At 34.1% G+C, this 24,096-nt stretch overlaps 1 protein-coding gene across 3 annotated transcripts in view; it reads right to left on the reverse strand.

Moving 5' to 3' along the window:
• Positions 1-2,394: 2,394 nt before the first annotated feature.
• Positions 2,395-24,096, reverse strand: part of LOC149799866 (protein MIS12 homolog) — a 55,018-nt gene continuing 33,316 nt past the window's right edge. For all 3 annotated transcript variants that reach the window (XM_089959305.1, XM_089959307.1, XM_089959306.1), the window contains 5 exons: positions 23,647-23,714; positions 21,928-22,026; positions 18,153-18,296; positions 12,314-12,434; positions 2,395-4,248 (listed from right to left, as the gene is read on the reverse strand). In XM_089959305.1, coding sequence (XP_089815431.1) covers positions 4,163-4,248; positions 12,314-12,434; positions 18,153-18,296; positions 21,928-22,026; positions 23,647-23,714 — 518 coding nt within the window. In that variant the 3' untranslated portion in view covers positions 2,395-4,162. The remainder of the gene's footprint in view (positions 4,249-12,313; positions 12,435-18,152; positions 18,297-21,927; positions 22,027-23,646; positions 23,715-24,096) is intronic.

Raw genomic sequence — 24,096 nt, forward strand, 5'->3', positions numbered from 1 at the left:
GGTATCTTCGAGTAAGATTGTTAAGAAAAAAACACAATACAGATAATTTTCTCCATTTAACTAAGCCAAACATAAGTGCTATAAGGTAACTGCAAATAGATTTATATTGGGGGCACTCACCAGATAATATGTACTTTTGAGAGAGTGACGTATGTAAGGTGAAGTAGTTCACATTAAAACATGCACAATGGAGAGTATGTTGGCATAAATCTATGCAACATTAATGTAATGTGGATGATATTTCTTTTGGATATTGTACTTTTGGAAATTTTACATGATTTAAGCACAATGCTAACTAAAATGACTGCTCCCTTGTGTTAAAAAAATCAGCCTGAATTAGTCTAAAGTACACTATACATAGCAGCTATTAAAATAGGGAAAATGAATTTTGCCAGACTAGACAATATCAGCTTCTGAAAGTGCAATGAATGAATTACCAAATATATAAAATGTAAAAAAAAAGTTATCGGCTCTTTTTTATACAATTTACCTCTGAAGTTCAGGAAGTGAAAATGACCAAGAAGAGCTAGCACTTTTTTGAAAGGTGCACACCTGAAGTAAGGCCAAGCTGTATACTCTATAACTCATAGTACACCCATCAATCATACACCAAAATAAAGGGAATTAAAGGTTCTTTGCATTATACCTAAGATATACAAGGTCTTTTTTAAATAGCCAGTATAACCAGTGAAGAAAGCCAGGGAAATTCTTTTTCTTTAAAATCCTAATCCTATGCAAAATATGAAACTGTAGAGCGCCACCACTACTATATCAATATTTACCTCCTATTGACTGCTGAATGCATTATCTGGTTGAAGCCAGGTAACGACAAAATGGACACTGCACTGGTTACCTATCAGGCATGCACTGCCACTGTGAAAGTTTAAAAATATCGAAGCAAACTAGAATATTATAACCACATTATTCAAAAAGAAAGAGTAGTCCCTTATCTGACTATTCTTAAAATAACATCAAATAAACTATCTTTGTTTCTTTGAAGCTGAGTGCATAAGATTTATTTTCTTTTATTTGTAAATCTCTTTCAATATGGATTCCAAAATTTAGACTAGATTTTCTGATGAACAGTCATTCTCAATAATTGGGGACAAATTTTATAAAAAAAATGAACACTTTCCTCAAAATGTTTTCTCATATTAAAATGAATTGTTCTTCTTTGAAGTTCAATACATAGTTTAAATATCAAAGTACCTCATCAATGAAATGACAAGGAGTGTCCAATTTTATACCAGATGTTTTCATTAGAAATTCAGGAATAAGATCAAAGTACATTTGAATTTCTTTGATGAGGGATGCATGTATTATTTAAGTCACTGCTAAGTACAGCTTTGAAACAAATGTCTGTTCCTTAATGTGGCAGCAACATCAAATAACTGTAGAACATTGATTGAGACTGATTTTTTTCAGTTGCTTAGTATTTATACAGAACCATCAGTGAGTGCTTCTAAGGTAATCAGGTTAAGTTTCAGAAAAAATATTTTTTTCTGGATACATAAAAAAAATAGTCATCATTTGGTTGATTGTAGCAGTTATTGTTCCTGCCTTCAAAGATTTGTAGATTGTAACTAGTCCTAGTAGAATGAATACTGTAGTGTATTACAGCATAAAGTAGTCAGACCAGTGTCAGCATAAGCAAATTATGATATAACAAGGCACTGTTAAAATGGTTTGTCAATATGAATCAAAAACTTGTTTATGTAACAGGAGATAAATTCCAGTGCAGATTATATCAGGTTTGCAGCTGCCTTTCATGGTGCATCTGAACTTCTCCACTCCAAAACCAAGATGCAAATTTAAACAGCCAACAATGTCCACAAGAAAACTGTCAGATGGTTTATTTAGTCGCAAATAAGAAAAGAAATCACAATTTGCAACATTGGCAAAGCACAGTACAGTCTGTGAATACAGTTTTTACACATTATTTTTCATACTTTTAAGAAGAATTCATTTTGTTTATGAGAAAAATACATATTAAATTTCTGGAGCTATGCCATTGATCGTATTATAGTAGAATTCATGTGATATCTTCCCCAAAATGATAATAAACTTTTTTTATGTTATTTTTCATATTTTTAAAAAAGAAAATGTTTTCTTGTACAAGAAAAATATATGTATTGGGAACCATGTCACAATCATTTTATATCCGAATTTGTGTTATAACACAACAGATTTCCATATTTTTCTACTTTACCTATAGCAAGAGATGAAGAAAAAGCAGAAAGGATTTATGGGAAATTATGAGGCATATTTAATTCATTTATAAACTGTAGATTAAGCAGTGAATATAGATGGTTTTCCTTGTTATTTTCCTTATTTAAGACTAATAAATGAAAATTAAGCAATGATCTAGAAAGAATAGAGACAATGAACTACCACTGAAATTATTAAGTCAATGTTTATTCATACACCATTTACAATTTAATATACTCGCAGTAATGGAATATAAAACTAATTTATGTACAAACACTTCCAAAACCATGCAAATTTTAATTTATACAATGTAAATAGATACAGAGATTGACACTCACATCAAATGACAACACACACACACAGTGCATCACGATGGCAGTCATCATGCATTTCAACTGTCATAAAAAATCAGTCCTGCAGGTGGATAGGATTTCAAATAAAACACAAGTTGTGAAAAGTATATATCTTATATTCCTCTGTCATACTGGCTTTTAACATTGATAGTATACAGGATCAGTTTGGAGGGTCTCTGTCTTGTTTTCATATGATGTCATGATGAAACTGACTTGCAAATACCCAAATTGTTTCCTAGATTCATATTGAGTAGAAACTTCTGACGAAGGTAAACAGAACGGTACATACATATATTTCCTAGAAAATAATGATTAAACAAATCTGATGAAAGAAAACAGAATGCTTACATACATATATTTCCTAGATACAAATTGAGAACAAATATCTGACAAAAGTAAATAGAATGTTTACTTACTTATAGTTACATACATATATTTCCATAGTGAGTAGAGAAATTTGATAAAGAGGTAAACATACTTGTTACATATTTCCTAGATCCATATTAAGTAGAGAAATCTGATGAAAGTAAATAGAATGGTTAAATATATATATATATATATATATATATATATATATATATATATATATATATATATATATATATATACATACCTACACACACACACAAGAAGTTATTTAATTGAGCCTATTTTTAATTTAGCAAAAAGTAAACTGATTGTTGTTGTTGTTGTTGTTGTAGGGTTTAATGTCATTTTTCAGCACAATATAGGCTTTACCATGTGGCCAGTATAAATGGTGGAGGAAGAACCCAGGGAAACCCCAGAAAGAACCAACAACCTACTTGAAGCTACTGGCAAGCTTTGTCATGTAACCATATTGGCCAAATCCAAGACTAGAACCCCTGCAGACAGAGGTGAGATGGCAGTGATCTGTAACGGTCAGCGCTTTAGACCACTCAGGGAAGTAAACTGAAATAATGAGCTTAATCTATATACACAATTGTTCTTACTGTACAGTATTGACAGATGTACATTTGGACAGACAAGCAGAAGAAACACCAGAGTGATCTCTACATTGAGCAACCACAGTGCAGTCTTGTCCCTAAGCATCTGAAGGTATTTCTAAACTTATTGTTCTCCTTGACCAGCATGACAGAAGTACATACAAAGATGTATATTTTCCTAAAAAGGAGATTATATATAGAAACCCATCATTAAACATACTGCAGAGCATTTACTGCTGATTATAACTAAACTTTCATGAAATTTTCGTAATATTTATTTTAATGGCGCTTCTGTAAAACGCTACTCTGGGACATTTTATCTGACATTAGTATGATTGTGAAGTAATGGTGTAGACCTTTAATTTCACATCAATGCTGAGTGTTGCTAAAAGAGGGTAGAATGGGGTCAGGAAAATATAACTGGTACAGGCATCTTATCAGCTATAGCCGAAGTTTGTTGTGCAGTTCAGATGTCAATCCCTACAGTCTGCCAATTTTTACGTCTACTTAAAAAATTTGGGATGAATACACAAGGACATGGGGGTATTTTATGCATCATCACACAAACGATGTGAACATTCCAATGAATTTCATCATTTATATTATGTGTCTCAGAATCACTGACTGGCAAAGTGTTCAACTAGATTTCATTTCTTGGACAATTTCTGTGAGTCTCTTTACTTTTTCTACAGTATGGATGAGGGCATCTTTAACATCAGATACTGGAAAGAAAAACATTTTGGAAAATTAGTGACAAAAGTAAATAGAAGGCCTTTCTAACATGATCCACTGTTGTACTGAAACTCTGTGTGTGTATGTGTGTGTGTGTGTGTGATATGGATTTTTATGTATTGAAACTGATTGACATCCTAATAAAAAAACTGATACTTTTATTATATAAAGTAAAACCTGTCTTTGTTAATCTAATTACTATTGAACCATTACCAAGAAAGCCATCTTTCATAACTCTGTCTTCAAAGCATTCTGTAAACATATGTTGCTCAGTCCAGGGTAAATAAACAATGGCCAACAAATGTTTACTCAATCATCTGGCATGCTCGACCAAACACCAAACAATGCAAGCAGAGTGGGGTCCACACACAAAAAAGTTTCTCACCCAAAATTATAAATTAATAAATGTATCGACTTATGTAAGGGAAACATTACACAACCAATGCCTGCTCAATGAAAACATCATACACACCTGCTGAAATAAGTTTTTTGTCAGAATTGTCAGGAGCAGCTTTAGTAACACAATTACAGAACCCACCATAATAATAGATTTACATGCGTATAGCTTGTACTGCCAAGGACAGTTGACTGGAACAGAATCATTGAAGTTGTAGGGGTGGTGGGATTTGCTATTATAATTAAACATACTAATCCTTGTTTTCATCTTCAGCAGTGCAAAGTCAGGTATAAATTGACTCATGCTTGCAGTGATTGGTCAAGCAGATTAAGTCTGCACACAGACAGCCAGTGGTGATAAAGGAGTGAAGAGGATTATTACATGTGGTTTACAGTGATAACGTCCTTTGCGTTAAGCTTATACCATGAAGTTTCTTTTAACTTTGTCTCTGTATCCATTCCAAACAAATTTACCGATGAGTGAACTTAATTCTTTCAGCACTTTTTTAAGGGGGATTCAGTGATGTAAGTAAAAGATGAGTTAGTTTAGGTACTGCCACCCTGTTTAGTAACTAGGATTCCAAATGGTGTGTGCGATTAGGCGGACACAGTTTTCCAAATGGTGTGAATAATCTTCTCAGTCATTGGAGAAACAGAGTTTTTATTTCTAAAATTCTATTATCATAATTTAGCTTTATCTAAATTCTTTAAAGCTCGTTACAACTAAAAAGAAAGATTCATCCTAAATCCAAACCAAGTTATATTTTGAGCAGTATCTTATACTACATCTTATCCTATTCCTAAGCTAAACTGCTTCAGTCATTCCAATGTTTACACTAAGTCCTGAGAATTTTTTTAATTGATATATCAGGTCTATTAATGGAGATTTGGAAGATATGCCACTACCATCTGCAATTAATATCATCCAATTACTGTGATATTAGACAATTTCTGTTGTTTACCATATTACTCGCAATATTTTAATTTTGTATCTCATAGGCCGAAACCTCTGTGGATACAATGAGGATATACTGGGAGAATAGATCACCCTGTCAGCAGCCTCCTTTTATACAGGACACTTATGAAACTTTTATATTATTATAGAAAAGCTTTATCCATTTTTAAATGCAAGTAATTTTTTAAAGTCAAAACTAATTTCTTTGAATGGCCATGTCAAAAATCGAAAGCTTTCTCAAATCTTTTAAAACATGAGTACCTTAAGTATAGACCAAGATCTGCCACAGCATAATATTCCAACAGATCTGGGTTTACACAGTTTGTTAGCAGTAACATTTTTCTTTTCATAACAAATTATTTGTTTTCTTTCAGGGAAATGGCTTTTAATTACATCAACAATATAAAAACATTCACATAAATTCAGTTGTCTGTTCCCTACCTGGAGACAACATCATAGCTGCTAAACCCCAGAGTACAAAAATACTGAATGCTTATGGCAAAAATATTGATTTTCAGGAACAAATACTGATTTTTAACACTTACAGGCACCCTGTTCCAATTGGGTGCTAATTCAGATGGTCCAACAGGGAAACACACTCACAGACACAGGTTTTTATAAAAGCCTTTTCCACACCTTGTATTTTTAATCAGTATCGATTCCAATGTGCAATCCTTCACTGATGATTTGAATTCTTTGCAATTTTTTTTAACTGAACTGTTTTTGCTCTGGCAGATGAGTAATAATTTGTGATTTTACTGTCCAGAAAAAGTGTCGAAATAAATCACCAGCAACAATAGAAACTGAAAGGGGAAGTTCATTTCTAAAAGAAATTTAGTAAAACAAACTTCCGATCAAATTACACCAAGGTTCTCTCTGGTACTGATAAACATAAGTTCAGAATGTGCTGTTGATGATGAAGCAGCAAGATGATGTTTATGAGCTTTTTCATGTTGTTTTATGTTCTGGGCACCTCCATGCCCAAAAGCAAAATCACAATTACACAATTTGCAACACAAAAAAAATGAAAGCATTTTAAGGGTGGTTTGGGGGCCTTAAACCAATAGGCTATCATGGGGGCAGTGCCCCTGATCCAGGGGTCCAAGGGACTTCAGCAAAAAATGCATTTTACATTGATAAAAAACTGTTCCTGGTGGACCTTATCATCATAATATATAACAAAATAATGATCTGAAAATTTAACAAACTTACCACACTTTCTCCTTGAAAAGTTCCACAATATTCAAATTGTTCTTCAATAATATAAATGTTGAGTGGTTTCATGTGTGTCAGTGTTCACACAATAATTTAGTCACAATAATTTGTCAATCTTTGCAGCAAATATATTACACTAGTACTCTTTTCATAAAAAGAAATTAGTCAAATTAAACACCAAAATACATCAACTATATACAAATAATCACATAAAATCACTTGTCTCTTCCCCTACTGGATACAATCTGTTCATAATGGCATGCCAGTCTTTCTCTTTCTGCAGCCTTGATGAATATTTCGTTTGCTTTCCTTTTTGTCAACTCCGACATTTTTGGCTCAGCGTTCAATGTGTTTTTGTTTTTTTTTTCAACAAGGTTTTTCTTTTTCTTGTATTGGCTGTAATTTGTGCTTCTGATATTCAATTTCTCTGTATGTAGCTTCTTTGGAATGTGCTGACTACTACTCTAGTGCTAATATTAGTACCCCTATTACTACCACTCTGAGGCTACAACATCATAGTATGCTGCTGATCCAAACTCTAGCAACTGCAATTAGCCTAATTCAAATCTTTCTTGCAAAGATAAAAAATGCCAGTCCTCTGGCATTCAGTTTGCTAATGAAAGGATGATTCTACTTGTGTGTTACACAAAAAAACCTCAGTAAAGACATGAACAACTTTGATAGATAATGGTATCTGTCAACAACATCATTACTTCCCCACCAGTGATCTATATGTTGTCCTGCTTGTAATTCTGGAAGGTAACAGGTCTGAAATCAATCAGAATGATCTTTACAATGATCTTCTTTAAAATCACCAATGGAATGAATACTATTAGGATCATTTTTTAATGCAGGAAGGGGCTGGAAAGACTGTTATTTCAAAACCCATACAGAGATAATAGAAGAAAAAATTACCATATCAAGGAAAATTAAACTCAAGACAGGAGAAAAGCAGAAATCTGCTTAAAAACAAAAATATCACTGCAACTTATTAGAAAGATTGGTTGACAATTTTCTTAAATACTGTTTTGATTGATCCAATATAGGCATACAAGTAGTAACCCTCTTCTATGAGTGGATGATAATTCACCAAATGAGTGTGTCTGTATGATTAGGATTTTTAATGTAGCTTTAACAATTTTTCAGTCATATTGCTACGATGTATGCAGTGTGGCAGTTTATAGTGATGTCTAGCACTGGGCATCATGCCACAGACATGTAGCATGATGTCCCACCCAGTCACATTATCCTGACACCAGGCCGACCAGTCCTAACACTAACCTCTTAATGCTGAGTGCCTAGCAAGGCAGCTGTTAGTACCATTTTTGTAAGTCTTTGGTATGACTCGGCCGGGATTCAAACCCATGACCTCCTGCTTCTGAGGTGGACACTCTAATCACTAGGCCACTGGAGCGGTCTCACCAAAAGAGTAATAGAGATTTATTGCTTTAGCAAAAAGTGACCATTAACACTTTCAAAAGAATTACAAAATTTAACAGTAAACCCATTAGATCCTGGCTTTTATTATTTGCCATAATCTGAATGTCTGGGTTGCTTCTAATGCAATTCTTTTTAGTAATATACGTTTCTCTGATAATACTTATTTGATCACATTTTACACTAGGGAAAAATTTATTTTACCTCCAACCACTCTGGTGGCTTAGTGGTTAGAGCATCCACCTTGAATACATGAGGTCATGGGTTTGAACCCCAGCCGAGTCATACCAAAGACTTATAAAAATGATACTAACAGCCGTCTCACTTGGTGCTCAGCATTAAGATGTTAGTGTTAGGACTGGCTGGCCTGGTGTCAGGAAAATGTGACTGGATGGGTCATGATGCAACATGTCTGCAACATTATGCCCCAATGCTAGACATCACTATAAACTGCCACACTGCAGACATTGTAGTGATATGACTGATTTTTTTAAAAGCTACTTTAAAAATCCAAATCACACACACACACACACACTTTTAACTCCAAATCCAACCCTGCTCTTTATGTCTATATATCATATCAACAAAAGGAAGCAACTCTTACAGGTGAACTCACCTTTCTGGGATACTAACTTACACAGATGGGATAACCCATCGTTTTGTGAGAATGGATGGTCCAAATCTGACAAAAAGGGAGTAGTCTGGAGACTCAGGTGTGTTGCCAGAGGGCATGGGTGACTGTATCACTGATGACTGACAGAAGGCATGGGAAACGAGAAACTGTTCCTCTTTATAGGTCCATATGAACTATCACTGTTGAGAACCACTGCTGTGAATTCTATGGTGACAAATGTACCTTCTGATGTACATTACCTAACAGGGTAATGCTGAGATAGTCCTAGGCTTAACCCAGTGGGATTGCAATATATGTGTCATTTCTACTTGTTGACATACTGACAACAAAGCTTTTTGAGTCATACTGAACAAATGCAATTCCAAAATTGTACTGGAATCACCTGTGCTCTTTGCTGCATTCATGGATACAGTATGTTCTGGCATTGTTTCAGTGTCTGCATCCCCCATGCGTGTAATTAATGTACACTGCATTATCAAAACAAACCTCAGAGTGTAATAGTTGATAAGTACAATGCCCAAAAAAAAATCTCCAGTAAAATTGAATGTTACCAATTTAAATCATGTGACAATAATGAATGGTACGATAATTGCAAATATATGTAAGTTCACCAGATCATATGAAAACGTTGAATGTACTATATAAAACAACATTCTGACTTACTGTACCACTGAAAAAGAAATGTGGATCATTAAATTTAAAATACAAGTTATATAGAATTTAACTGGATTGTCTGGAGGACATCTTACCATATCGCAGCAATAGTAAAAACTGGCACATCCAGGTATAATGGTTGTCATCGAGAAGGTAGAGAAGGGAGTTAACCTGTAAGAGTTGCTTCCCTTGGTCTATATAATATAGAGAAATATGCCCATGTATTGATTCTCTGTGTACTATCCAAGTTGGAAGTATCTGCCAAATTTTATAAAGGCTCCAGAGTGATTGGATTAACATGTTTTTGGGGCAGATAGGGTGGTCTTTCAAGGCAGGTCCTATTCTACTTTAACATTCATTTGCATTATTCTTACTATTCAGCATAACCAAATTTTGTGTACACTATAGTCAGCAATATGATGAATGACCAGAAAAAGCCAACTGGAGATGCTGAGTAATACAAACCGTGGCATGTTATATTTTAGAAGAAATTTTCAATGTGAAAGCAATGTTGGCAATGTTGGCAGTATAGTGACCAATACATACAGATGAAAGGGCAATAGCTCTTAACCAAGTGACATTTCAGTTTCAATTCTTTTTAGCCAAGAAAATGAAATTGCAAAAATCAGAAGTGCCATTCAAAGGGTCATTGACACCTATATTGTACAAATATAGGTGTTTGTTTTGTGGGCCAAAAAATCACACATATCATACCTGAAAGAAAAGGAATATGTATAAATAACATTAACACATTATTATTTTTTGGATCTCTATTAAAAGTAATACATTACGTTGTGGATATAATAACAGTAACAATTTATTTTGTGGATATCTAATAACTAAATTCATTATTACCTGGTGGATACCTAATAACAGCAACCCATTACTTTGTAGATACCTAATAACAGCAATGCATTATTTTGTGATACTTAATAACAGTAATTTTGTGGATATTTAGTTACAGTGACAATTATTACTTCGTGGCTACAGAGTCAGCAAAACATGACTGAGTACGACTAGATTATTATCCAACATTACATCTTTACCTACAATGCAATGTTACAGATCCACTCATCACTGATGCAAGTCAAAAAGAACCCAGTATAAATAGGATTCATTCACTCATTGAGAAGTTATGATTTGCAAGGTTTTTAAATTCATTTGTTTGATGATTTTTTACCCAATTCACACAAGATTATAAGTTATATCATTATGCTTAGGTTTATAATTCAATGACCATGTACAAATAGCATGTTATGTTATGTTTCTTTATGTTTAAAATATGTAACTAAATAAAGTTTTGAATTTATACTTACAAATATCTGTGTGGAGAAATTATTATGGCAGTGGCCAATCAGCATGTAAGTTTGCAGGTTATTAATGTTATTGTGTTATCCTTCAAGTGAGTTTTCACTGATATAAGGGGTCAACTAGCTAAAGTATAACATGGGTACCAGTTTTACCCACAATGCCTTGCAGAAAATCTGCACAGTGCATTGCAAAAATGGCACTGATTGAATAAGAATTTCGGCATCTGCATCAGCTAAAATACACTGCTGGCTCCATCTTTACCACACTCATCAATTGTAAACTACACTCAACTCCAAAAGCACAAGGGGAATCTACCTGGCTAGCTTGTATAGATTATATTCCTTTAGTGATCTAAATAATCAGACTCAACCAAACTTTGTACATCAGTCAATCAAAGATAAAGTCCCATGGAACAGCATAGCTTTGGCCCGACTCTACCATTAACACCTCAATAATGCAGTATAATGGAGTGTAAATAATGGCAGCTACATTGGCAGCAGGGAAAAGTGACATCTGACAAGAAATTTTGTCGCTTCAACTCTGTTTATTAGAACTCTAATTATATGCTGATACACACTCAGAATACCAAACATTTTGTTTCAGGTGATCTAATATAATATATCAGCATCCCTGTATCATTCTATGAAGAATAAAATATAATAATCCCAAAAATATTGGATGGAAACTAGTGACAAAAGATTAATAGTAACAGGAGTAATATTTACAGTTTGTTTCATGGATTTGTATTGTCTGTTGTATGATTTGCAGTATTCTAGCACATTTTAAACACTCAAATACTTTGTACATTAATCCAAATATTGAGAAAGCATGTGCCAATTTTGTTATAGTATGGCTAATTTTAATGCTGAAATACTTTGTACATTAATCCAAATATCGAGAAAACATGTGCCAATTTCGTTGTAGTATGGCTAATTTTAATGCTGAAATACTTTGTACATTAATCCAAATACTGAGAAAATATGTGCTAATTTTGTTGTACTACGGCTAATTTTAATGCTGAAATACTTTGTACATTAATCCAAATATTGAGAAAACATGTGCTAATTTTGTTATACTATGGCTAATTTTAATGCTGAAATACTTTGTACATTAATCCAAATATTGAGAAAACGTGCTAATTTTGTTATACTATGGCTAATTTTAATGCTAAAATACTTTGTACATTAATCCAAATATTGAGAAAACATGTGCTAATTTTGTTATACTATGGCTAATTTTAATGCTGAAATACATTGTGCATCAATCTAAATAGTAAGAACATGAGCATAAAGATGACAAAATCAAGTTAATTATAAGATAAACTGTGAAACAAACTGTATCAGAACCCCTGTATTGTGATACATTCTTCTGTGACACCCGTTAAAATACATATCTCTACTATACCATGCTTGAAAGTTTTACAACCACAACAACTATTAATGACTTTCATTACCTCTCTCTGCATCTATAAACCTGCTGAGTGATTCAAGCTGACTTAGGAATTTTTCCATATGACTTTTGACTGCAGCAATGTCCTTTAGCTGCTGCTGAAGTTTGCTATTGGCATATTTTACCTAGGATAATAAACAAAAAAGGATAAAGAATTAGAGTATAGTTTTGGTACTGTTGGATATTGTGAGTTAAACCAAAGTTCTGTGGGATGAGCCTGTACATCAAACAAAACCATAATAACCACAGTACAATCACTAATTTAATCGTTGGATATACCCATTTCTAAAATAATAAAATGAACCAGTACAGTTTTTCCCAACTATAAAAAAATTCAAATATTCTGGAAAATAAATCTTGCAATCATTTTTAATATTAAAATATGCATTAATTAATTGGAGAATATGTGTTTACAAAATGTCCTGTCATGATATGACATACCAAGATACTTACTGGGTCCTACATATGCAGCAACCAATATGTTCCTGTGAATGTCCAGCATGAAGAAAGTTACCATGTATACTCGAATATAAGGTGTCTAACTGCAAATTGCACAAACCCAGATCTGCCATCGCATAATACAAGGCAGATCTGTGTCTGCAGTTTGTTTGGACTAGTCAGTGTGATTTAGATTTTTAACGTAGCTTTAAAAAAATTTCAGTCATATTGCTATGATGTCTGCAGTGTGGCAGTTTATAGTGATGTCTAGCACTGGGGCATCATGCCACAGACATGTAGCATGATGTCCCACCCAGTCACATTATCCTGATACTAGGCTGACCAGTCCTAACACTAACCTCTTAATGCTGAGCGCCTAACGAGGCAGCTGTTAGTACCATTTTTGGAAGTCTTGGTATGACTCTGCCAGGGTTCGAACCCACAACCTCCCGCATCCGAGGTGGATGCTCTAACCACTAGGCCACCAGAGCAGTAGGACTAGTCAGTAGAACAAAGATATGCCCTCATCTGAATCTTTGTTGTTTGCAGTTTTACTCAACTTATAAGTGAGTATATACGGTACTTAATCATCAAATGCAATGGAAGATATATGAGTATGTAATAGCTATCATTGAAACTAGCATTCATATATAATTGTTGACTTTTCATTTCAGTTGCTAAAAGGAATTATCAGCTCCAGAAAAATTATATTCAGTGAGGCCAGAGTTGATAAATCTTTGTAGCAACTGAATTATTAAAGTCAATAACTATTTTATTATGACTTTTAATTACTGATATTCTGTTGATTTAAGTGATGAGACATGTTTGATAATTTTGTAAAATCCACAAACAAATGCAAAAAGATGGACTTTTTATTTTATTAGATCAAATACCAATATAAATTCGATTAATATAAATCATATAAAAAGAAAAATATTTAATGAACATTCAAGAAAAATGTTATTCGGAATTACTTAGTGTAGTCTTGAAACTTTCATCTTAAAGTGGAAATACAGACACAAATAGTTTGGAAATGACAGACAGATAAACATGCTGGCAAACAGAAAATAAACTCCAGTGACATCGCTAATACATGATGCATATCCAAGATGGCTAACCATACTGTAAGTACTTTGGTTTTGGGTAGCAATTTAACCAATCACAAAAAACACCCCCATAGAAGTCATATAGTAAATAAAGATATTGTATGCACATCTTGTCCCAAAAATTCTGATGTATATGTGTAAACACATAGTTTATGCAGACAATGATTGTCACAATACTGTAGTCTCACACTCTGAATACTACAGCCCCATTGTATAGCACAAGTATGGTCACTATGTATACTACAGTCCCTTGTGTAGCACATGTATGATCACTGTATACTACAGCCCCATTGTATAGCACAGGTATGATCACTGTATACTACAGCCCCATTGTATAGCACAGGTAAGATCACTGTATACTACAACCCCATTATATAGAATAAGTATGGTTACTGTATAATACAGTCCCATTGTATAGCACAGGTATGATTACTGTATAACACAGCCCCAATGTATATAACAACTATGGTCACTCTGTATACTACAGTTACTTGTATAACACAGGTGTGATCACTGTATACTACAGCCCCATTGTATAGCATCGGTATGATCACTGTATACTACAGCTCCATTGTATAGCACAGGTATACTACAGCCCCTCATAAAGCATACATATAGTTATTCTGTATACTACAGCCCTTTGTAGCACAGGTATGATCACTGTATACTACAGCCCCTCATAAAGCAGACATATGGTTATTCTGAATACTACAGCCCCTTGTAGCACAGGTACGGTCATTGTTTACCAAAGTCTCTGATACAGCACAGATATAGTCACTTTATACTACAGCTACTCGTATAGCAGAGGCATGGTCACTTTGTATACTACAGCCCCTTGCAGAGCACAATTATGGTCACTATGAATACTACAGACCCTTGTATAGCACAGGTATGGTCATGTATACTACAGTGCCTTCTATAACACAGATAAGGTCACTGTATAATACAGCCCCTTCAACAGCACAGGTATGGTCACTCTGTATTCCAAAATCTTTCATACACCACAGGTATGGTAATTTATCTCATCCAGTTGGCAACATTTATTTTCACCATGACTGCTCCTTCTATTTTATTTGATTTTACTTCCAAGTTGATGTAAGCCTATTACACATTATTTAATTCCCTAGTTTTGGGGTTCTGTGCACAAAGTACTGCAATATGACAACACTTTACAATAACGTGCCATTACTCATAATGAGTAACACTTTTCTAGCTACAGGTAAGGTTGTGATGTTTACCAAATTTTCTAAATGTGAAAAATAAGTGAGATGAGGCCATTTAATCTAAGTTCAACTCTTCTTTGTGTAAATGGATTAGTTTAGATTACTGCCTGTAAATGTTTACAAAATCATTATTCATGTAAAGGAACATGCAAAATTATTTTCAGCATTTTTAAAAGGTAGAATAACAGCAGTAATATTTTTTAAATGTGTTCACTTTAATATGGAATCTATATCAAAATTTAGACAAACCATGTTTCTATTGCTGGCACTCTTACATTTGTTGCAGGGCTGGGGAATGAATACATAGCTGAGATATTCCCCAGCAATATATCTGGTATTACCTGATGTGCATTAATGATTTCATCATGTAAACAGGAAGTTTCTAAAGAGGGGTGGAATCCGGGGGGGGGGGGGGGACAATGCCAAATGGGAGTTGATGAGTGACATCATTATTATAAACCTTATATGCATACCTAATTTAGGACAAGCAGTTAAAAGACTTTGTATCACTTCTTTGACAACAAATATATAAAGTATCTGCATTTCCAATTTGTTTTGCTGAGCTTGTAAATATTCTTCTCTGCTTCTTCAAAGCCTCTGAAAACAGGAAATGGTCTATAAAAACCCCTTGTATCTGAATACTCATCAGTTTATTCCTTGTTTCTGATGTTAAGATCAGAAATTTCTGGTTCGCGAACTAAATTCCCTCTCACAATCTGCTGTTTGTAATGGGAGAATCACTATAATTTTGGTCACTGGTCTACATGATATTCAAACTCATTTTTCTGTAACTCAATCATGTTGTCCCTAGGATATTTCTCTTGTAGGATCACATTTGTTGCAAAGATGTATGAAATGGTTGTGGCCTTTGAAGAACATAGGTTAACCTGTGCAACCATTTTTGTTAGTGAATGGATTATCTCTCTTATACTCTCGAGAGAAAACTCATAGCAACACTCCTTTTTCATTAATTCTTTAACCAGTTGTAGGTCATCAACAACTTGTCTTGGAAATTTGGTTCCTTTTCCTATCTTTTTCTCAGCCTCCAGTTCCCTGTGCTGTAGACAAGGTACCTGTTATTTCATCAGTTTGTGCAACATTTTCAGTTCATGTCAGAATATGAGAGCTCTCCTTCTGTTATGCAGTATTGACCATAGTAGACAATCTTAACATTATAAAAATCAGTTAACTTCCATTTCAACATTCACAAAATTCACTACTTGTTGTGCTCAATACAATTCTGTTATGGCTGATTAATGGATCAGTTTGTTATACCCCTGCAGAAGAAAATTTAATCAGAACAGCTCAATATGTCTGCAAAACCATACTTCTTTCAGAAATATCTGATGAAAAATATTTTTATCATCCCTGCTGATCTTGTACTGCCAGAGGACAAGCTCCAAGAAGAGAACCACTTCACTTTGGACGAAGACAGAGTCCTAGATGACAGATCTCAATCATACAGATGCTTGTATTAAAACACTAAATCTACCTAAATAAGCCTGACTGAGATCATCAGCAAGATGGACAACCAAGACTTAATTTGAGAAACCAGTATGTTCAATTTTAGGCTTTAAGGTTTTGAGAAGTTGCATGACAATCAATTTTTCTGTGAGAAACCTGCCTGGTAGCATCTCTGTGTACATATGAGTATGAGCACAAAATTAAATAATGATGAATCCATCAATGTTTTGCCTACATTTCAAGATAAATTAAACTTTCATTATACATGGGCATTCAAATGAAATTCCACACATAGTTTGGAATTTTGCATCAGGCTTTTTACAAATCCTTGTCTGGTATGAAATTCTGACACATGGGTAGAATATTTGTTCTACACCTGTGCAAGCCATATGAAGCATTCTATTAAAACTTCATAAATGACTGTCATTTTTTTTCTGCCAATTTGTTAATAATAGGTTAATATCACTTTATGTCAATATACCTTGTAATATTATTTTTACTTTAGCCAAATTGGTGACCACAGTCGCCTCCATTCTGGATATTATTTCATGAATATTTGTGTCTTTTTCAACGGAGCTGAAGTCATTAACATCATCAATGATTTCCTCCACTGCACTGAACATGTTTTCCACATTTACCACATTTAAGACATGTTCAAGCACCAGTGATTTACAGTATTTATATTGGCCTCTTCTGCTGAAATGTTCATATTTTCCAAGGCATGCACCATTGCATGTGTTACATCAATTACCGTACCATTCTCGATGTCTTCCCAAAACACAGGTTATTTTTTCAAACAGCATTTTCTAGAAAGACACAAATCTGAATTTTGACCAAGAAAGACTTCTAACCCAAAAGATTTCCTTAGCGAGTAACTGGTCATTTCAATGAATGTGACTAATGCTTGACCAAATCTACTATTCAAAACAGCACTAGCAACCCTCACACTTGCTCGGTCATTAATATAAAAACCATGTACCGCAAAAGTGCAAACTGAATGTGCTACCACAACAATAACCTTCACAATAGGGCCCCGAGTGGCAGAGTGGTCTAAAGCACTCTCTGCTACAGATCATTGATTTCTCACCTGTCTGCGTGGGGTTGAGTCTAGGATTCGGCCAATGTGGGTATGTGAGAAAGCTTGCCAGTAGCTTCTCTTGGGTCAGTGGTACTTCCAGGGATTTTCCCGGGCTCTTGCTCCACAATTAATACTGGCCGCCATGTATAGCCTATCGTGTGCTGAAAAATGGCGTTAAACCCTACAACAACAACAAACTGGACATGATAACAACATCTTGTCACCCACCATTAATACTGACTGTCATGCATAGCCTATCGTGTGCTGAAAAATGGCGTTAAACCCCACAACAACAACAACCTTCAAAATGCATGGCAAATATTAGGCCTAAGCTGACACGAAATCACTCTTTTCGCCAACAAAGCCTAACAGCCAAATGAAAGAGATGTTGGTCGTTTAATCTTATTTCTTAATAAAATATAGTTACCTTAATTCAACAAGGGTAGAGGTTTGAATGATGTGAATTTTGTTTTCTTATGAATATAATTTTAATGAAATGCAATATAAAACATATTATTCATTAAGTTTACTCACTGCAAGAATCTTGGTTCTAACAGCTGCAATCCTTTCATCTAGGGCTCTGTCTTCTTCCAAAGTGAAGTGGTTCTCTTCTTGTAGCTTGTCCTCTGGCAGTACAAGATCAGCAGGGATGATAAAAATATTTTTCATCAGATATTTCTGAAAGAAGTATGGTTCATAAATATCACAAAGCACAGTATTTGAAATGTTGTGCAATTTTGCAGCTTAAAAATTTCTCATATAAACTATTTTGTTTTGTAGCTAGAGACCGACTCAAGTAGGAATTACATGTTATAACTTAAACACTGTCTATGCACTATATGTCAGGATCTTTCGAGTTGTTATGAACTTGTACCTACTTTTTTATATCTTCATTTAAAAGAGACTTCTTATCTTCTTGTATGTCAATCCTCAATTATATTGTTCCTGATGAAAAAATAAACATTTATCACTTATTTTAAAGACTAGGCTATGAAAATCAAATGTACAGTGCACACAGACTGAACTGACCATGCTAAAATTGTGCTGGTAAACAATGTTAAGTGTCGTTTAGTGTTATAAGCTGGTGTAATTCAGGCAATTTTTATACTCCACAGGTGCTAACTCCACTTAACTTGGTGTCTACGTTGCCAGCTAGTGCATTGTTTACTTTTTTATCTGACTCCATCTTTAGAGATCTCACAGCAAGTTGTGAAGGAGTAGGTACTTATAGGCCATGTTGTGGCCCAAACCATTCAAATTCTGAAAACAAAGCAGGCTGCCTTGAGAATACCATGGCGAAGAATTTAACATCATATGAAAAACTTCAAATCACAAGAGATGTTTAAAATTTTATTTGATATGAAGTGCTCACAACATCACATTTGGCTAAAAAACAAACATGGACATCTTGTGTTACAATTGGAGTTATAAAAATTTCAAGGTGGTTCACATGTGACAACCAATTTCATATTTTTACTAAAAAATGTATGCCTGAATAACTTCACACCAGAACTTAATTTTGCTTTATGTGAAAATGAGAAAATTTAAATGTTAGTGCTCATTCATACCTTGCATCTCTGTAACAATTAAGTATTAACTATCTGTATTATATATGTCTTTCTGTCCTTCTGTCACGTGAACCCGATCTTTGATGATTAACAGAGTCCTGGATTTGAATTAGCTCAAAAACAACCCCGAAGTCTTTAAATACTGCTACATTAACTCATTACTAACATTTTTCTTTATTATTCTTGTCTATTTTGTTTCTCATTCCATCGAATCTGGAGACCCATTTGATATAAAAAATAAAACCCGTTTGTTCATCATCTTGACATTATATATATCTATCTTCTGTCTGTGCTATATATGTTGAACAAGCACCTCACATGTTGTATACTTTACATCTATTGTACTATCTCTCTCTTCACTCTTGATCTCTCTGAGAAAATTCATCTAAATGCCATAAATGTTAGGATCAATCATCATTATAAGGAATACTTTTTTAAACTGGTGATAACAAATTAAGCTTTTGAACATTTTCCATTTATTTGGTGCACAGCAGCAGCATTTGGCTATTATTAAAGAAATAAGTGTATAAGTGTATTCTTGTGAAATAAATGAGTAAGAAATATATAAGTTGCCTTTTCTGAGACAATTCTGTCAAGATTTTTACAGCAAGTCATTGCTAAACATTAACATGCGCAACTGATTTAAATGTAAACAAAAATAGGTGTCAGAGGTACTCAACCAATCTAATGAAATATATGAACAGCGGTTCCGCTACACTGGTATATGCCAGTTTTTACCAATAAAATTAGTCTTTGAAACGAGAAAAGATGAGGCTGTCAGTATTCATGTACTGACAAACTGTAAAACGTGTTTTAAGTCTTTAAAGGTAACTGTCTCAACATCAAAGTTTGTAAGAAGCCAACTAATTCTTTTTATACAGTTAAAGTCCATTTCTGCAAACTGATCAGTGATTGTCGGTAACAACACAGCACCAGAAGCAGTCGGTTTATCTCTGATGGGTTGCATGGGTTTGATATTTGATGAAACAATACAAATTAAAACACGCCTCTTTCTGTTTCATAGACGTTTTTACAATCAGTCACTTTCTGCTTCTTTTCTATTTGCACTGAAGGATCTTTAATCATGGCACTGTGATCAATAAGTTCAATTTTTAAAAAGAAATAAATCTACATCAGTTCCTGTACAAGTGCTGCAGATGAAGACAAACATAGCATTCTAATTTCAAAGGATTACCCATCAAAGGCTTTTTTTGGCCTTCTATGACACATATTTCAAATTCAAATTCGGAGAAATCATGGACTACTGCAAAGAAATTGAGAACTAAGTATTTCAATGAAGCCTTACAACCCTAGTGGAAACACTGATGCATCTATTAAACAATGTTAAAAACAAAAATCATACTGTATGCAAATGCACAATTTTGGATATATACTTTCTGGCAATAGGTTTGATAGAAGCTTTTTAGATAACATATATAATCCACAATACACCACATCAGATGTTGGTCCTGGATAAAAATGAAACGCATTTTTAAGGAAGTAAGAGGGGCACCTTTTATCTATAAAAGTTTATCTAGATTTAATTAGGTGCCGGGATTGACTCGTACAGAAGCTACCACTTTAAACACAGGTCAATATCCACACCACAATGGAGTACAGGCTTGACTTCACTTGTGACATCAGGAAGTTTCACTGTAAAGTGAGGTGTAATCAGGAACTCCACAGTATAACTGGAAGCTAGTCAATGCATTCTATATAATGTATTTTGCATATATCAATTTTTTTCCAAGACATGCCAGCTTCTTAATGTTAATTTTTTGTTTGCCTCACCACAGCCTAAAGTGTCACTCATGTTTGTATGATCATCTGTCCAGCCATCACACATTAACTAAATTATGTGTTTTGTTCACTGTGGGTGGGTATGTGTTCCTTGAATAAATTTTTATTAGTTTTTAAAGTAATCAATTTCTGCTGTAAATTTTTTATGGGAGTCTAATTCATACCATTAATGACTGTGAATCAAAGGGAAACAACCCTGACATCTTATGATATCAGAAAATTATCTACAAGAAATAGTTCCAATGCCATACATATCTCCGATTATATTATTAGTGCATCTGGTTTAATATTTAATTTGGTCACATTGCATCCATAACAATGGATTCTGTCATTTGCTAGAAGTATAAGAAGGAAATAAGATTGCAAGTTATGCATTGAATTATTTAGTACAGCCTTCAACAAATCTCCATTACCATATATACTTGCTTAAAAGTCAAGTCCACTGCAAACTGCACAGATCCAGATCTAACATTGCACAATTCGCTAGCATCTGGGTCTATGAAGTTTGTTAGAAGTAATCAGTAGAATAAACAAACTATACCCTGATTTGCCATAGCAATGGCAGTTTAGAGCCTGTGTTGTTTGCAGAGGGACTCAAATAGTAAGTAATAACTATACCAATTTAGACATTCTGACTATTTCTGGAACTATATGTGACAATTTCCATAAACGGTGCAAACAAAAATCTTGGGAAACAATACAAAACAATACATATACCTGTAAGACTGCATGATCTGGGCCATTACAATTCCTTACCTATAAGAACAATTCTAATGTAACAAAATATCAATTTCTGTCCACAAAATCTTGATCATGCCATCCTTAGCTTATTGATGTGTCAAACTGCCTGGACCTCTTACGATTGCATACTTGTACACTTACCTCCAAATAATCAAAGGAAGAATATCTCTACCACTATGACTTGATATTTGTACACTTACCTCCAAATAATCAAAACATGCATCTATTTTGGGGCCAAGGTTAGACTGGAGTTTTCTAGTTGCTTCATTGGTCTGTTCTGGAGTTATAACATCACTGAACTGAGAAATGAAAAGATATAAATGAATGTTTTCAGAATACATGTAGCTTGCTTAGTGGGTTTTTCTAATACAACATTACACATAATAAAAACATAACTTATAAAATATTGATAATCATTTTCCTTTTTTATGATCGCAAATAGGCACCAATATTTCTCTCAAGTATTTTTCTGATTATCGATACAAAAATTCTATTGAAATAATTTTGCATTGATTTAATTGCTAATCAGATATTAAAGTGTCCGGGGAGCTAACACCCTGACAAACCATTTCCTTTAAGGAGTAGAATTTGAGTTATATCGCTTATATATATCTCAACGTTCCTTTGAAGTATAAAGTGCCTTATTATTAAAACCACAGACTGTTATTAGTAACAGAGGATTGGACACTGTTCCGTTAGTTCTGAGATATGAAATCCCTCATAACCCTGTACGAATGTATCATGCTCTAATGATTCCCACCACATGAAGTATTCATGATCACATTTCTTCCTTTGGAAGTTATTCCTATATGCCCGGCAGCCCTGCCACCCAGCAACCCACCTCAATAAAGACTCAGTGCCTCCTGCCATCCCCCCACCATCCAGCAACCCACCTCAATAACAACTCAGCACCTCCTGCCATCACCCCTACCATCCAGCAACCCAACTCAATGACACCTCAGCCCTTCTAGCCATTACTACATCTCTTAAGATCTATCAGAATTCTAGGACTCTTATGCACGTCTATGAACCAGCCAAAAGAAATCCAAAACTTTAAACTCTGTACCTTAAACATTAAAGCAGTTGTGCCATATTTTCATTTAAAGCATGAATCCAATTATATAAAAATTTACTACCTTGTTTCTAAAATAACATAAATATTTAGTTTCAGAATGCTTTTCTGTTTATTCCCCCTCTGTGAACTTAGCAAGATGACACTTTGTAAAGTGTTTATCCTTCAATAAAGTGATATTTCAGACGTTATTCAGTGTTGCAAGCCTGTAATACATTTGCAATGTCTTGTAATCTGCTCCTAAGTCCATCAAAAATGCTATGATCATCAGAACTTCTCTAAATTTCAACCAACAATCCTCAAATGAACAGGCTAAATTTCGAAGCTTATTTATACTAACAACACTACTGTAAAACTTCTTTGCAGATCTTAAAACCGATTCATTTATTTAAATCATGCACAGGTTAAAGTGATGATAATGAAAACAACATAACTTTTTATTCCTTTAACTCTTTTACCATACCATATAGATGTAATCCATACATAGACAAGCATTACATGTAAATCAGTGAAAATTTGTAATGGTTAGCTGGTATGTCAATGTTCATGTTACTATTCTGTACTGTGGAAAGAAAGAAGTAATTTCTAGAAATATTTAAAGTCTAACACTGACTGAAAAATTCTGTACCTGACCTTGACCTCTGATTTGCTGTACCTCCAATACATCTAAGTCTCCTATGTTCATTGTTAAAAAACATTGCCAATGAACAATTCTTTCGTTTTCAAAATGATGAATTTAAAACCAAACTTTTTAGCCTTCTAGAAGAAAAGGAAAGATAAACTGCAGAAAATGTTATGACTGCACTGTCTTCTTGCTAGAACATCTACTGATGTGGCTACTCCATACCTCCTGTTGGATACAAGTCTCCAGTGCTTCCATAGCATCATGAATATATTCTACCATAGCATTGTATACTGCAACAGAGAATTTGATAAAGTGATAGCATCAATGTAAAACTGTTTTTATTTATGACAAAGTTTGCTTTTGCAAAGTCCCCGATGTAGCAAATACTCTTTTTTAATTAAAAAACAACAAATGCATCTGCAAGGTACATCATCATAACACCCTTCTTTCATGGAAAATACTTCTGGTTATAACACTTGCCTCAATTGGGCCATTTAATAATTTTATCCATTCAAATGTGATGGATGAACACAGCAAACACACCACTTCCAATCGTGACTCTATGAAACTGAAATGAATCTTGTTTATCAAAGTTTAATGTCACATGGAAAACCACAAGAACACATATCTGCACATTAGAAACTTATCTATTTATATGTATATATTTTCTTT

This window comes from Sinohyriopsis cumingii, chromosome 5 (assembly GCF_028554795.1).
Source record: "Sinohyriopsis cumingii isolate HCF-2022 chromosome 5, ASM2855479v2, whole genome shotgun sequence".
Classification (NCBI taxonomy): domain Eukaryota; kingdom Metazoa; phylum Mollusca; class Bivalvia; order Unionida; family Unionidae; genus Sinohyriopsis; species Sinohyriopsis cumingii.